General features: G+C 41.2%; 1 protein-coding gene across 2 annotated transcripts in view; it reads right to left on the bottom strand.

Annotated features, from left to right (window-relative positions):
• The window catches only part of wdfy4 (WDFY family member 4), a 195,701-nt gene that overhangs the window by 36,194 nt on the left and 142,520 nt on the right, over positions 1-16,987 (bottom strand). For both annotated transcript variants that reach the window (XM_029697915.1, XM_029697914.1), the window contains exons 55-58: positions 14,808-14,958; positions 14,635-14,726; positions 9,874-10,098; positions 9,587-9,707 (exon numbers count right to left, since the gene is read on the bottom strand). In XM_029697915.1, the coding sequence (XP_029553775.1) occupies positions 9,587-9,707; positions 9,874-10,098; positions 14,635-14,726; positions 14,808-14,958 (589 nt within the window). The remainder of the gene's footprint in view (positions 1-9,586; positions 9,708-9,873; positions 10,099-14,634; positions 14,727-14,807; positions 14,959-16,987) is intronic.

The following is a 16,987-nucleotide window of genomic DNA, read 5'->3' on the forward strand; positions in this document are numbered from 1 at the left end:
ATGTTTTGCTTTTGTTGTAAAGCCTTTTTGAAATCGGACAGTGGGGTTAGATTAACGAGATTCTTGTCTTTAAATAGCTGTGAAATAGTCATATGTTTGAGAAATTGAAGTTATAGCATTTCTAACGATTCAAAAATCGCGCCACTGGATTTCAGTGGCTGTTACGTAGGTGGGACGAGTTCGTCCCACATGTACTAGAGAGGTTAAGCCTGTCTAGCCCCTGGATGCCCCTGTGACACCCAAGGAGTTGTCTGGGCACTCTGTCGTTGCCATGCGGCAGAAGTGTGACATGCGTAAGAAAGAAGGTGAAGCAGGTGTGTTGGAAGATGGGATGGCTGTGTGTTTTGAGTAAGGAACATGGTTGCAAATGCCAGAGCCCATGTTTGTCTGAGAGCAGGAGTTGTGACAGAGCGAGAGTCTTCACTTTTGTGCTGATATGGAACATACATTTTCAAATAAAAATACAACTGTACAGTTTGTTTATTTTTGTCCTATCATATCCTAGACACCCACTTGCGTGACCCAACCACTAAGTAGAAGTCCTTATCTGTTTTATAGGGCTATGCAGCCATGACAGAAAGGTGAATGCAGAGACCCACTAAAGCAGCACCACCCCCTCAAGAGTCTGAGCCTGCCTGGCAGGGTAGGTCCAAAAACCAAAGCCCCCGGAAGGCTGAGCATAATATTCAAGGATTTTCTCAAAGCTGCTAATGAGAACCTTGATGACCTTGTACCTAACTGGTGGGAATTCCAGTGGAGTACCCCCACCCAGGTAGTGGCAGTGCTGGCAACACTGCTTGCAGTAACCCATGGGGAGGGAGTCACACTCGGACAATAAGAGATTGGGCATATTAGTGGAGAGTGATGGAGTGATGCATCAGATGACCTGCCCGCCACAATCATCTGACCTCAACTCAATTGCTTTGGGATGAGTTGGACCGCAGAGTGAAGGAAAAGCAGCCAACAAGTGCTCAGCATATGTGGGAACTCCTTCAAGACTGTTGGAAAAGTGTTCCAGGTAAAGCTACTTGGAAGAATCTCATATAAAATATATTTTGATTTGTTTATTAAAACCTCTTGACGCACATTAAGGATAGGGGGCGCAACAGCAAATTTTGAAAAAAATACGTGCCCATTTTAAATGACCTCCTACTCAAACTCAGAAGCTAGGCTATGCATATAATTAGTAGATTGGGATAGAAAACACTCTAAAGTTTCTAAAACTGTTTGAATGGTGTCTGTGAGTATAACAGAACTCATATGGCAGTCAAAACCCCGAGACAGAGCCTAACAGGAAGTGGAATTCTGATTTGTGGAATCACTTTCAAGTCTTTGCCTATGAAACACACCGTGAGTTAGGATTCATTGAGCACTTCCTAAGGCTTCCACTAGATGTCAACAGTCTTTACAAAGTGGTTTGAGTCTTCTCCGGTAAAAACTGACCGAACGAGAGGCCTGGAAAGTTGGTCATAGGGGGAGGGCCATTACTACTATGATGCGGGCGTCCGTGGGTACCCTTTCGTTCCGAAACATTTAGTAAGACAATGCAATCATCCGCCTTGAATATTATTGAAACTCTGATTGAAAAAAGCCCTAAAGATTTATGTTATACAACGTTTGACATGTTTGAACAAACGGAAATATATATTTTTTGCACATTCGTGACGACAAGTCCCGCGCGCTTCAGTACATTTTGAGTAGCCATCGGAACGCGCTAACAAGAAGGAGCTATTGGGACATAAATTATTAACTTTTTCGAACAAAACTACATTTGTTGTGGACCTGGGATTCCTGGAAGTGCCTTCTGATGAAGATAATCAAAGGTAAGGGAATATTTACAATAGTATATTTGATTTTAGATGGTTCCAAGATGGAGCTAACCTGTATCGCCTAGCCTATTTTTCTGAGCACAGCACCTCGTTTATTGCAAAGTGTGATTTCCCAGTAAAGTTATTTTTAAATCTGGCAATGCGGTTGCATTCACGAGATGTTAATCTATAATTCTTTGAATCACAATATTACATTTTAAAAATGTTTTTGAATAGTAATTTAGTAAATTGTAGCGCTAATTCACCGGATGCATTTGAGGGAAAATATTTTCTGAACATCACGCGCCGATGTAAAATGCTGTTTTTATATATAAATATGAACTTTATCGAACAAAAGAATGCATGTATTGTGTAACATGATGTCCTAGGAGTGTCATCTGATGAAGATTGTCAAAGGTTAGTGCTTCATTTAGCTGTGTTTTGGTTATTTGTGATGCATGTGGTTGGTCGGAAAATGGCGGTGTGGCTATTTTGACAATGTACTCTCCTAACATAATGTAATGTTTTGCTTTCGCTGTAAAGCCTTTTGAAATCGGACAACGTGGTTCGATTCAGGAGAAGTGTATCTATAAAACGGTGTAAAATAGTCCTATGTTTGAGAAACAGAAATTATTACATTTGGTTATGAATATGGCGCTCTGATTTTTCGCTGGATGTTGATCCCGATTACGGGATCAGCGCTTCAAGAGGTTTAACACTTTTTTTTGGTTACTACATGATTCCATATGTGTTATTTCATAGTTTTGATGTCTTCACTATTATTCTACAATGTAGAAAAACCCTTGAATGAGAAGGCGTGTCCAAACTTTTGACTGGTACTGTATAGTGCTGCAAAGAGACAGAATTATTAAATCACTTGTTTTGGTACTGCCCATATGTAGCTTGTTTTTGGTCGCAGGTTCGGGAATTGCTGAAAAACAGTTACTTGAAGCTGACTCTGCAAATAGAATGCTGGGTGATTTACAATCTGTAGAAACTATGAGAATAGAAAGCTTCAGCACAGCACAGTGGAAAAATATATGGCAGCTAGAAATTAAAACTGGAGGTTCTTCAGAGATTAATGGGATGGGTTGAGGGTAGCTGAATGCTTGGACTAAAAACAAACAAAAGATATCTAATGTAAAATATACTGTGTCCGTAAAATGTATATAGTATGAATAAGCTAGAAATAGAAGTATTGTTGTACATTAGTTTACTCCAATTAGGGTAGGGTTAGGTGAAAATAACAAAGGAAATATATATTTCAAATAATATATATTTCCAAAATAATATATCTGGGGGATTGGAAATGATGCAGACAATTACAGATTGTGACTTTTATCAATCTGCAAAATTATAGCTGATCTACCCCCTACATACCTAAGGACCTATCATGGTCCAAACACAACAACACAGTCATGAAGTGGGCACAACTATGCCTCTTCTCACTCTCCCTGAAAAAAAGTGGCATGGGCCCTTTAGATCCTCAAAAAGTTATACAGCTGCACCATTGAGAGCATATTGACTGGCTTCATCACCACTTGGTATGGCAGTTGCTCGTCATCCGACCGCAAGGCGCTACAAAGGGTAGTGCGCACGGCCCAGTACATTACTCGGGGCCGTACTCCCTGTCGTCCAGGACCTCTATACCAGATGGTGTCAGAGGAAGGCCCTAAACATTTTCAAAGACATCAGCCACCCATGTTATATACTGTTCCTTTTGCTACCGCACAGTAAACGGTACCGGAGCGCTAAGTCTGGGACCAAAAGGCTTCTGAACAGATTCTATCCCCAAGCCATAAGACTGGTAAATATACTGAACAAAACATAAAAGGTACATGTAAAGGGTTGGTCCCATGTTTCATGAGCTGAAACAAAAGATCCCAGAAATGTCCATGCGCCCAAAAATATTATTTCTCTCACATTTTGTGCACAAATTTGTTTATATCCCTGTTAGTGAGCATTTCTCCTTTGCCAAGATAATCCATCCACCTGACAGGTGTCGCAAATTAAGAAGCTAATTAAACAGCATGATCATTACACAGGTGCACCTGGACAATACAAGGCCACTCTAAAATGTGCAGTTTTGTCACACAACACAATGTCACATACAGTCGGACGTTTACATACACTTAGGTTGGCGTCATTAAAACTCGTTTTTCAACCACACAAATTTATTGTTAACAAACTATAGTTCGGGCAAGTCGGTTAGGACATCTACTTTGTGTATGACACAAGTAATTTTTCCAACAATTGTTAACAGACAGATTATTTTATTCATAATTCACTGTATGACAATTCCAGTGGGTCAGAAGTATACATACACTAAGTTGACTGTGCCTTTAAACAGCTTGGAAAATTCCAGAAAATTATGTCATGGCTTTAGAAGTTTCTGATAAGCTAATTGACATAATTTGAGTCAATTGGAGGTGTACCTGTGGATGTATTTCAAGGCCTACCTTCAAACTCAGTGCTTCTTCGCTTGACATCATGGGAAACTCAAAAGAAATCAGCCAATTGTAGACCTCCACAAGTCTGGTTCATCCTTGGGAGCAATTTCCAAATGCCTGCAGGTACCACATTCATCTGTACAAACAATAGTACGCAAGTATAAACACCATGGGACCACGCAGCCATCATACCACTCAGGAAGGAGGCGCGTTCTGTCTCCTAGAGGTGAACGTACTTTGGTGTGAAAAATGCAAATCAATCCAAGAACAGCAGCAAAGGACCTTATGAAGATGCTGGAGGAAACAGGTATAGAAATGTCTATGTTCACAGTAAAACAAGTCCTATATCGACATATCCTGAAAGGCCACTCAGCAAGGAAGAAGCCACTGCTCCAAAACCACCATAAAAAAGCCAGACTACGGTTTGCAACTGCACATGGGGACAAAGATCATACTTTTTGAAGAAATGTCTTCTGGTCTAAAGAAACAAAAATAGAACTGTTTGACCATTAGGACCATTCTTATGTTTGGAGGAAAAAGGGGGAGGCTTTCAAGCCGAAGAACACCATTCCAACCGTGAAGCATGGGGTTTGCAGCATAATGTTGTGGGGGTGCTTTGCTGCAGGAGGGTCTGGTGCACTTCACAAAATAGATGGCATCATGAGGAGGAAGAGTATGTGGATATATTGAAGCAACATCTCAATACATCAGTCAGGAAGTTAAAGCTTGGTCGCAAATGGGTCTTCCAAATGGACAATGACCCCAAGCATACTTCCAAAGTTGTGGCAAAATGGCTTAAGGACAACAAAGTCAAGGTATTGGAGTGGCCATCACAAAGCCCTGACCTCAAACCTATAGAAAAATTGTGGGCAGAACTGAAAACGTGTTTGCGAGCAAGGAGGTTTACAAACCTGACTCAGTTACACCAGCTCTGTCAGGAGGAATGGGCCAAAATTCTCCCAACTTATTGTGGGAAGCTTGTGGAAGGTTACCCAAAACGTTTGACCCAAGTTAAACAATTTAAAGGCAATGCTACCAAATACTAATTGAGTGTATGTAAACTTCTGACCCATTGGGAATGTGATGAAAGAAATAAAAGCTGAAGTAAATCATTCTCTCTACTATTATTCTCACATTTCACATTCTTAAAATAAAGTGGTGATCCTAACTGACCTAAGACAGGATTTCTGAGAAGTGATATGACCTGAATAGATAATTTCTGCCAAAGTCCGTTTAAACCACTATCTTGGCCTGTCATGCAGGCTCTGATAGTTACACAGTATGGTTATATCAAATCACATGAAATTGTATTGGTCACATACACATATTTAGCAGATGTTACTGCAGGTGTAGTGAGATGCTTGTGTTCCTAGCTCCAACAGTGCAGTAATATCTAACAATTCACAACAATACACACAAGTCTAAAGTAAAAGAACGGAGTTAAAAAATATATAAATATTAGGACGAGCAATGTGGACGTGGCATTGACTAAAATACAGTAGAATAGAATACAGTATATACATTTGAAATGAGTAAAGCAGTATGTAAACATTATTACAGTGACTAGTGTTCCATTTATAAAGTGACCAGTGATTCCATGTCAATGTATATTGGGCAGGAGCCTCTAAGGTGCAGGCTAGTGATGGCTATTGACTATAGTCAATGGCTATAGTCTGATTTCCTTGTGATAGAAGCTGTTTTTTAGTCTCTTGGTCCCAGCTTTGATTCATCTGTACTGACCTCACCTTCTGGATGGTAGCAGGGTGAACAGGACGTGGCTCGGGTGGTTGATGTCCTTGATGATCTTTTCGGCCGTCCTGTGACATGTGTTGGGGAGATGTGTTGGGGAGAGTTGTGGGCAGTGCTGTTGCCGTACCAGGTGGAAATACAGCTCGAGCGGATGCTCTCAATTGTGCATCTGTTAAAGTTTGAGGATCTTAGGGGCCAAGCCGAATTTCTTCAGCCTCCTGAGGTTGAAGAGATGCTGTTGCGCCTTCTTCACCACACTCTCTGTGTGCCGAACACCTTCTCCACTGCTGTCTCTGCTGTTTCCTGAAGTCCACGATCAGCTCTTTCATTTTGTTGACGTTGAGGGAGAGGTTATTTTCCTGGCACCACTCCGCCAGGGTCCTCACCTCCTCTCTATAGTCTTTCTCGTCATTGTTGGTAATCAGGCCTACAACTGTTGTGTCGTCTGTAAACGTAATGATTGAAATGGAGGCATGCGTGGCCATGCAGTCATGGGTGAGCAAGGAGTACAGGAGGGGGCTGAGCACGCACCCTTGTGGGGTCCCTGTGTTAAGCATCAGCGAAGTGGGGGTGTTGTTTCCAACCTTCCCTGCCTGGGGCTGGCCCGTCAGGAAGTCCAGGACCCAGTTGCACAGGGCAGGGTTCAGACTCAGGGCCCCAAGCTTAATGATGAGCTTGGAGGGTACTATGGTATTGAATGCTGAGCTATAGTCAATGACCAGCATTCTTACATAGGTATTCCTCTTGTCCAGATGGGATACGGCAGTGTGCATTATGGTGACAATTGCATCGTCTGTGGATCTATTGGGGCTATATGCACATTAAAGTGGGTCTAGAGTATCAGGTAAGGTAGAGGTGATATGATCCTTAACTAGCCTCTCAAAGCACTTCATGATGACAGAAGTGAGTGCTACGGGGCGATAGTCATTTAGTTCAGTTACCTTTGCTTTCATGGGTACAGGAACAATGGTGGACATATTGAATCATGTGGGGACAGAAGACTGGGATAGGGAGAGGGAGAGATTGAATATGTTTGTAAACACTCCAGCCAGCTGGTCTGCGCATGTCATTGGTAGAGTATGCGCATCGCTTGCGCCTAGTCTCCAGGTGCCTAGTCTCCAGGCCTTTAGCCCAGTCTTGGGAATTTTCTATTGCGCTTGAGGCTTCCTGACAGCCGTTGGAAAGTGCGGAGTGGTAATACCTCTCCTTCTGTGCCGCTTTACCGCCTGCCCGCCTGCAAGCGAGTGAGCTACACAACAGATCAGTCCACAATGGTATCAAATACAACAAACACATGCTTTCCATGTGTTGATGCCATTCCATTCATTCCGTTCCATTATTATGAGCCGTCCTCACCTCACCTATTTGAACCACACCTGATACATTTATGAGGTTTTTACCTGCACCTCTCCCTGCACTTTTGTTGGTGCATACTTCCTTAGTGTCAGAGCTTCTGAAGGGTGATAGTGTTGGAAATAGTCTGGCTTTGGAGAGCATGTCTCGATACGGGGTAGTCTATATCCCCATAGTGAGATATCGAAACAATATATTTTAAATAGAACGTAGGTTTACTTGCATAACCATGGTTCTATGATAATATGAGTGAGATATTTCACTGTGCTCGCTAGAGCACAATGAAGAGAGGCATGATAGAGAATGACCAGTCTGTCTCCAACAGACTGTGATTGGTACTTCAGTTAGAGAATCCACTAAAGCAAATCCCCATAGTGAGATATCTCGCACATATTATCAGAACCAGGGTTACGCAAATAACATTTGTTTAAATTTAGCTATTGATTTGAATAGTTTTTTCTTTAGTATTTGGCACCATTTTGATTTGAGTAAGTTTAGTCCTTGAGCCGGTTGAATTTCTGTTATTCCTGACGATATAATATAGACTGATAGACCGAGTTATTCAGTGATTCAGACAATCATACTGTCACCAGTTTTCTCTGTCATGCAGTTATATGGATGTTACGAGTGGCCCTTATACGACTCCCCTAGAACTCGTTACGGGCGGCAGGTAACCTATTGGTTAGAGGTTGGACTAATAACCGAAAGGTTGCAAGATCGAATCCCCGAGCTGACAAGGTAAAATATGTTGTTCTGCCCCTGAACAAGGCAGTTAACCCACTGTTCCTAGGCCGCCGTCATTGAAAATAAGAATTTGTTCTTAACTGACCTGCCTAGTTAAATAAAGGTAAATAAATAAAAACTCCATAAAATCTCCTGACGTTATTTCAGGCTCGGCCTCCAGTCTGTGTGAACCAGGTTGCAAGCTCCCACCAGATTGTTTGTATCTGTGTGCTATATTTTTATGGAAAGAGTTCCTTAGTAAACTTAGGTGGCGTAGTATCGGCTACACTTATTCTCTGCCACCTACCACCAAGTATATGGATCAAATTACCTGGGAAAATAATAATAGTTGTCCTACTTCAAAACAATCACATTACAGAGAGTTTCCCAACTTCTGCTGAATTTCATTCAATTCAATTAATATCCCATATTGCATTGCAGACCATACACTGCCACCCTGCCCTAGGGGGTACACATACACAAACATCCTGATCCTTATAAAGGTGTATCTGGCTTCCTGTAATTGTGCCTTTAATTGATCTGCTCCAACCTGGATGGGAAAAATCTTTATTTTCCTATCGCCACCTTTACCTTCGAAATCCCCTGGAAGCAGAAAGAGCCTGGAGAATGTTTCAGCATTACCCTTAATAATATCACCTTAATATCTTTCTCTCTATTCATCTCTACATGCTTCTTGATCAGGCAACACTATGAGATGTAATATGCAGGAAGGTATGAATCGCCTCAAAATACACACACATTCAGCTCATCTCCTTCAGAATGGCTATTCCGATTATTAAGCAAGACTTCGCTGGTGGGTCCATCTCCATACTGTAGGTCCGTAGTAGCAGATCTGTGTGTGTGTGCTGTTTCTAAGTCCGTCTGGGTAAATTACCCTATGAAGAGTGTCTAGCCAACCTCTTCCTATTGCTCCCTATGGACCTGGCCCATCTAGCATATAAAATAATTGAGGAACGCTGTTAGATAAAATAATTGAGGTACAAAAACGTTATTTTGAAATAATAAGGTGAATGAAAATGATTAAATACAGGAGTCTTTCTTGCGTACACACACTGCATACGCGCGCACTTCTGTATACAAGTCTAGTTCTTTGTAATGCCTTTTAAATATTCACAGGAGATTGGTGGCACCTTAATTGGGGAGGACGGGCTCATAGCAATGGCTGGAACTGAATTTTTGGAATGGTAATCGAACTCATCAAGCACATGGTTTCCATGGGTTTGATACCATTCCATTCATTATTATGAGACGTCCTCCTCTCAGCAGCCTTCTGTGATTTCCACATAGTACTGCAAAAACAATTCTCCACAGGGACAATAAAGCCAGAAAAGTAAAGCACAGCACTCCTGATTCTACTGTTTTTGGGTATTGTTAGGGAAGTGCTTGGATACGGTTTGTTGGGATTGAATAGTGCTAGACAGTGTTGAGGGTGGTACAGAGGGTTTGAGTAACGTTATGATAGTTTTATAATTGGAACTTTACCTTTGAATGGTTGAATGGAGGGTTTGAGCTTGTCCAGTCTGAAGAAAAAGGGAGTTGGCTGGGCGGGTGCTGATCCCTCCTTTTTGGAGCCGGCACGAGGAGGGTGGGGCTTGTTGAACAGCTGAGGGTCAAAGGGTAGAGGTCATTCATAGAGACAACCCTCACTTTGGCCATCACTGGCTAAATCTGGCACAAATCAAGAGCCAACTGAAATATACCCAATTTCTACAACCAGTAACTACTAGATATGTGTAATGGTAGATGGTCAAGGCTTCTCTCCTTCCTACCTGTTTGGGAACCTGTCCAAAGTTATTGACGTATCCCTGGATGGTGCTCTTGATAAGGGGGTCTCTGAGTGCATCCTGACCCCGTGTCCCTTTCCCTCTCTGGGCGTAGAAGTAGGGGTGGAATGTGTTAAGGGACTCTACAGCGGCTGGTCCCTGCTGGCAGTGCCCAAAGATCAGGTCGATCCACAGGTGGAGGTGGGAGCTAACATACTCACACTCCAGAGCCTGGGGGACAGAGCAAAATAGTAAGATACAACACAAACGCACATGCACCCACATACAGTGGTTCTTCCTGTAAAAGTTGTGTTATACTGCAACACACCTTGCGGGCTGCCTCAGAATTCTATGGCACGTTATATAATTGTCAGCCATTGTTGCCATTAATGCTAGTTAGTGCTAGTTTGACCACGAGAGGGCATATTTGAGAAGCATAACTTTTTGTAATATTGGCTGTACTAGAGAATTTCTAAACTTTTTTGTAAGAACATAGTATATGGGATTGATTTTAAATTTAACTTAAAAAATTTGATTAACATTATGGTGTTTCTATTCCAAGAAAAATGAAAAACGAAACCCTGGCACTGTACAACATGACCGTTTCCACACCCTAATTGTAGGCTAACCAATACCCAAACAGCGATTCAGTGAAAAAAAAAATCTCATTGATTTATCAAGACCAGTCCCCATGCTTGTCTCAGAGCAGCGTGAAACGGTGCTAAAACAGTTACCCGGTAGGCTATTGCTTCAAATTCTATTATAACAATTGGATGACGGCGGGCCAGAACATAATAAGTATATAACATTAGCACAATTAATTGGCCTACACTACAAATGTAACATGTTTAACACATATGATTAGTGCATAATAATGCCGTGACAATAAGATAATCATTTTGATCTGATTACGCTCATAAAATCATTGTCTCTATTCAATTATTATTATTTCTCTGTGCATTGATTGGTGGGGAAAAACAGGTCTACGTAGACTACTGTAGGCTACACTACTTTTTTTAACATCCACATTTGTTCAGAACAATTTGCTTGATAGCAAGATAAAATGTTGCTATCAAAAAGTATCAAGAAGAAAGGTGAATAATGAAAATCTAAGTTTCAGAGAAGAATGTACACATTCATCTCTCCATCTTTTTCCAATGCCAAGTCAGTGTGTCTTATTTGCAATGAAAATATTGCTTTTTGCAAATAATTCAATCTCAGACGAATTATTATTAACTTTCAGTGGTCTTCCCACCCCATAGAGACCCGGCACAGAAACATTGAATCGTTAACAGCAAGCTGCACACACAGCTTTTTTTGCAGACATATTCTGTAACTTAAACGGGTTAAATCTGCAGCTACAAGGAAGAGGGAAACAGTCGTGGACATGGTGGAGAAATTTGAGGCCTTTACTAAGATGCTTGAGTTGTTCGATTTGGACTTGTCATCTGGAAGGCTACTGCACTTCAGCACACTGAAGAAAAGACAGGCAGAGGGACCAGGCCGCAGCATTGTCACAGAGGTGATGGAAGATTTCATCAAGCAGATGAAGGACAACTTATAGCATTATTTTGTTATGTTTAGGCCTATTTACATAGGCCTAAACATAACTAAACATTTATATTTATATTATTGTACCTAATATTGGCTGTTAGGCTAAATGTATTTTTTTCTTCTCCAAATGCAGACAATGACCCAAAACACACTGCCGCCCGGTTTTGCATTGCTAATGAGGGCATAAACTGCGTCAAGACGCCAGCAGAGTAAGTAGACCTTTATGTAGTAAAATATAAATAAATAAATAAAAGATCTACAACACCTATGATAGGCCTACAGTATATCTGAAAATATGTATTTCATCTCTACATGTATAGGTCTCCTGATTTAAACCCAATCTAACTTGTTTGGCATCAACTGAAAACATGAGTCCGTAACTCTGCCAAGCCTACAGTACAAGCGAAGATGAACTGGTTTTATTTTATCTTTATTTAACTAGGCAAGTCAGTTAAGAACAAATTCTTATTTACAATGACAGCCTAGGAACAGTGGGTTAACTGCCTTGTTCAGGGGTTAGAATGACAGAATTTTACCTTGTCAGCTCGGGGATTCGATCGAGCAACTTTTTGGTTACTGGCCCAATGCTCTAAACACTAGGCTACCTGCCGCACCAACCGGTGAAGGCCATCAAGATGTTTTGGCTTGAGAAATTGACGATACAACAATGCAACAAGTACATTGATCATCTCAGCAAGGTTTGACCTGTGGTCGTGGCGCTGGGGGGAAGTGCAACTACAATGTAGTGTAAATAAACATCTGCTTTTGAATGAAAGCATAAAGATGTTGATGAAGAACTGTTGGGGGATTTTCGCGCCTACAGCAGCTGGGCTATGAAGAGTTGTGTGTCAATTCATAAACCATGTGAGTTGGAATCTCTTCCCATCTATTTTGCAATCTATATGGTTCTCCGATATTTTGCGGTTGCATGAGGCCTTGAGTTAGAAAAATAACACCTTAGAGTACGTAAGCATCAAATACATTGCAAATTGGGGGATTTCTCACCTACAGTAGCCAGGCTATGAAGAGTCTATTGTCCTGCTAATAGGAAACATTGTTTGCATGATGGGCTACACTTACATGTGAAAAACAGGTGTTTGAAAACCTGTTTTCAAAATGCCTCCAGCTGTCCATCACTACTATAAATAAAAACAGCATCTTGTTTACATTCTTTATTGTAACCACAATGTCACAAATAATTTGCATCTACCTTTCCAATTACTTTTAGAGTTTGAGGTTTACAAATGTGCGCTGTGAGTATATCTAATAATAATCGCTTTGTAAATAAGGATGCATCATAAAAAGGAAAATGACATGCGCAAGAGACAGTGGTAATATTTTTCCTTTTAGAGACTATAATACTGTACATGGCATCCAGGTCCAGGTCATTTTCGTTTCTCTTAGAATTGAAACCTTAGTGTTACAACAGTTTTAGTAAGTAATACGCTACAATCCAGTAACAGCTTGTTCTGATCAAGTAGAAACAAAAAATATGTGTATTTTTTTGGGTGTGCGTGCAAGACAGAGGACAAGCAATTCTTACACTATTGTTCAGGGGGAACGGAAAATGTTGCTTCAATTCATAAAACGTGCCATTGAAAATCTCTTCCCAATTATTTTGCAATCTATATGGCTCTCAGGCTTGGGAACCAAAAGAATAATCAGGGCTCTAACTCCCCCTTGCGGTGGTCTGGAGCAATGAAGCAGTGACGCAGGGTATCGTACTAAACCACAAATTACCTCTATGTCCCGCAGCATAATCTCAAAACTTTTAGTTGAGCAACCACTGTATGAACATACGGATGGATGGACAGACAGACAGACACATGCACACACACACAGTAATATAAATGCGCTCAAGAAACATCCAATTCTTTGTTGACTGGCATTTACAGTATAGTTGAATATATGAAAATGTACGAGGAGGACCTTCTAGCCACATACAAACCAGGAGAAACTCGGAATATGAGAGTTAACCCTAAAACCATCATTAATCTGCAACAGTATGAGATACAAACAAATCTAAGCCTTTTACAACCTCTGAATTATAACTCAAAGTGTGAAAAAGGAAACAGAAACTCGTTAGAAAGCCCAGTATCTATCAGATTACACAGGTGTGATTTCCTACATAAGTCCATTTAAAAGTGAGGAGCAGGAAAATGTTGTGAGCTAATACTCTCATCACGACCGAATCACAGAATCATTTGCCTTGAATTAGCTTGAATTAGAGACATGTTTTGAACATTAGAAATAGTGGACATTATGACCAGAAGTCTCCGTTAAGGAGACCTTAATAACAACAGATCTCAGTCGCATAACTGCTTTCTATTGTTCATATTGTTCCATATATTATTCCATATGGAGTTCATTTGCATATCAGGAAGAACAAAACATGCAGCTAAAACAGCTCATTTGGTGGGAATTGGAGGCAATATGAGATTTTATGAGATTTCAGACTGATAAAGACCATACAGGCCTGGAGTGGAGGGGAGGGGGAGGAAATCTAGCAGAAAATAGAGAGAGAATGAGAGAGAGAGAGAGAGAGAGAGAGAGAGAGAGAGCAGGCATTCATCCCGAGTGTCAGGCAGTAGTAACAGAGTTATGAGAGAGTGTATTGTGTGTGTTCTTAATGGCTCTGAAAAGCCTGTTATCCTGTAATGCCAGTGGTTTTAAACACAGTAAAACAAGCCTTTAACCCATTTATAATAGGCATTTCTTGATGAGCAGAACAAGAGCTGATTATCTATTTAAGTGCAGAAAATAATTTCACTCATTCTGGTTCAACCCCGAGCCCAACTTAACGGGACAGCATGAATGTTTACCCCTTTCTTTAACATTGTTAAGAAGTGACTGGGCCTAAAGAATAAGGGATGTCTCCACTAAGATGGATAACAGCTAAAACACTAGCACACTGAGAACAGTCAGTCCTTAAAATATAGAATTAGAATGACAAGAACCGACATCCCCCATCCCTGTGCTATCTCCAGCCATTGTGCTCTCAAGAAAGGCACTTAACCCCTAAACTTCTCCAGGGGTGATGCACTGTGGGTGTTTGTGGGAATGTTTCTCAGGTGAAAAAATACAAAAAATATAAATTTAACAGTAAATGTTTCATCTTACTGTACTTCTTGTATTCATGGCAACTTTACATGGTCGGCAGACTAGCAGATATGTTTGGTGTACAACTAACAGCATGCGTGAAAGGCAACTGACCTCTCGGTGAACTCTGATGAACTCCCGGGGGTCTCCCTTAGCCCAGGGAGGGAGGACAACGTCCCCTAGAGTGGTACCGTCCTGCATACAGCCTGGAGACACACACACAACCATCTTCAAAATACATATTCACCGTCAAAACACACACACACACACACACACACAATACACACCTAGTTTGAAGTGGTTTGTGTTAACCAGGAAGTCAGGTAGGTAGTAGAACTCTGGGATCAGCTCTCTGACATCACTCATGTTGTCTCTGGAGGCGGAGTCCCAGTCCTTCTTCACGCTATGGAACATCCTCTCTGCTATGTCATACCCTCCCTGAGAGAGAGAGAGACAGAGAGAGAGAGAAAGAGACAGAGAGAGAGAGAGAGAGAGAGACATCAACTCAAGCTGTCCACTCAGTCACTCACACAGGCATGTCATTGTTACTTAAGCTACCTGTACCTTTGTGTGGCTGGATTGACATAAGAAGTGGGTAAGAATGTACAGTATGTCCGCGTGCTCTTGCCTGCACACATGCGTGCACATGTGTGCGTAATGGCAGAAGATGCAGCGTTTTTCATTGGAAACCAAATTTTGGAATAGAAACATTTAATAAAGTAACCTAAACCATATTAAACACGTTTCATTCTATTACGTTGGAGAGAGGAAATATCTGCCAGACGTTGACTGAAGCTTTTAATTTTTTCATAAAATCCTCTAACCTCCTGATAGAGATGCCATGAGGAGCAATGTAATTTACTGCAAAACAATTACCTTCATTCAATGAGAATAACACCCATACTGGCTAAACTCTGTTAGGGACATAAATCAAGTTATAGATATTACTGCAACTGCACATACTAGTCTGGGGTTGGAAGGAAAAAGTGAGCACTGTGTTTTCAACAAGCTAATATCTTGATAGTTTTATTGTTTGATGATGACTATCAAATATGCAGACCTTCTCATTAGCATCAATTGGATTCCTAGACTGTAAATCAGCAGCTTTTACAACCAAATGGGATTGTTCTTTTGTTTTGTAATGTTACCACATTTATTTGCTTAATATACACTGAACACATACAGTCGTATGAAAAAGTTTGGGCACCCCTCTGAGGCTGCTTAATAATTTACTCTGTCGTCACAGAAAATGATCACAGTGGCATGCCATTCATTTTCTAATAAAAGCTGAGTACTTGGGTATTGTCCAGACAAAGATTTTTAGTGTAGCAATATTAAGTTGTATGAAATTAAATCAGATGTGAAAAATAGGCTATGCAAAAATGTGGGCACCCTTGTCATTCTGTTGATTTGAATACCTGTAACTACTTAGCACTGATTAATTGGAACACACAATTGGTTTGGTGAGCTCATTAAGCCTTGAACTTCATAGACAAGTGCATCCAATCATGAGAAAATGTATTTAAGGTGGCCAATTGCAAGTTGTTGTTCTCTTTGACTCTCCTCTGAAGAGTGGCAACATGGGGGCCTCAAAACAACTCTCAAATGACCTGAAAACAAAGATGGTTCAACATTATGGTATAGAGGAAGGCTACAAAAAGCTATCGCAGAGATGTAAGCTGTCAGTGTCCACTGTGAGGAACATAGTGAGGAAATGGAAGACCACAGGCACAGTTCTTGTTAAGGCCAGAAGTGGCAGGCCAAGTAAAATATCGGTGAGGCAAAGACGAAGGATGGTGAGAACGGTCAAAAACAGCCCACAGACCACCTCCAAAGACCTACAACATCATCTTGCTGCAGATGGTGTCACTGTGCATCATTCAACAATTCAGCGCACTTTGCACAAGGAGAAGCTGTATGGGAGAGTGATGCGGAAGAAGCCTTTTCTGCACACACGCCACAAACAGAGTCGCTTGAGGTATGCAAACGCACATTTGGACAAGCCAGCTTCATTTTGGAATATGGTGCTGTGGACTGATGAAACAAAGATTGAGTTATTTGGTCATAACAAGGGACGTTATGCATGGCGGCAAAAGAACACAGCGTTCCAAGAAAAACACTTGCTACCCACAGTATAATTTGGTGGGGGTTCCATCATGCTGTGGGGCTGTGTGGTCAGTGCCGGTACTGGGAATCTTGTTAAAGTTGAGGGTCGCATGGATTCCACTCAATATCAGCAGATTCTTGTGAATAATGTTGAAGAATCAGTCACAAAGTTGAAGTTACGCTGGGGCTGGATATTTCAACAAGACAATGACCCAAAACACTGCTCAAAATCTACCCAGGCATTTATGCAGAGGAACAAGTACAATGTTCTGGACAGGCCATCCCAGTCCCCAGACCTGAATATCATTGAGAATCTGTGGGATGATTTGAAGCGGGCTGTCCATGCTCAGCAACCATCAAA

This window comes from Salmo trutta, chromosome 18, assembly GCF_901001165.1.
Source record: "Salmo trutta chromosome 18, fSalTru1.1, whole genome shotgun sequence".
In the NCBI taxonomy this organism is placed as follows: Eukaryota; Metazoa; Chordata; class Actinopteri; order Salmoniformes; family Salmonidae; genus Salmo; species Salmo trutta.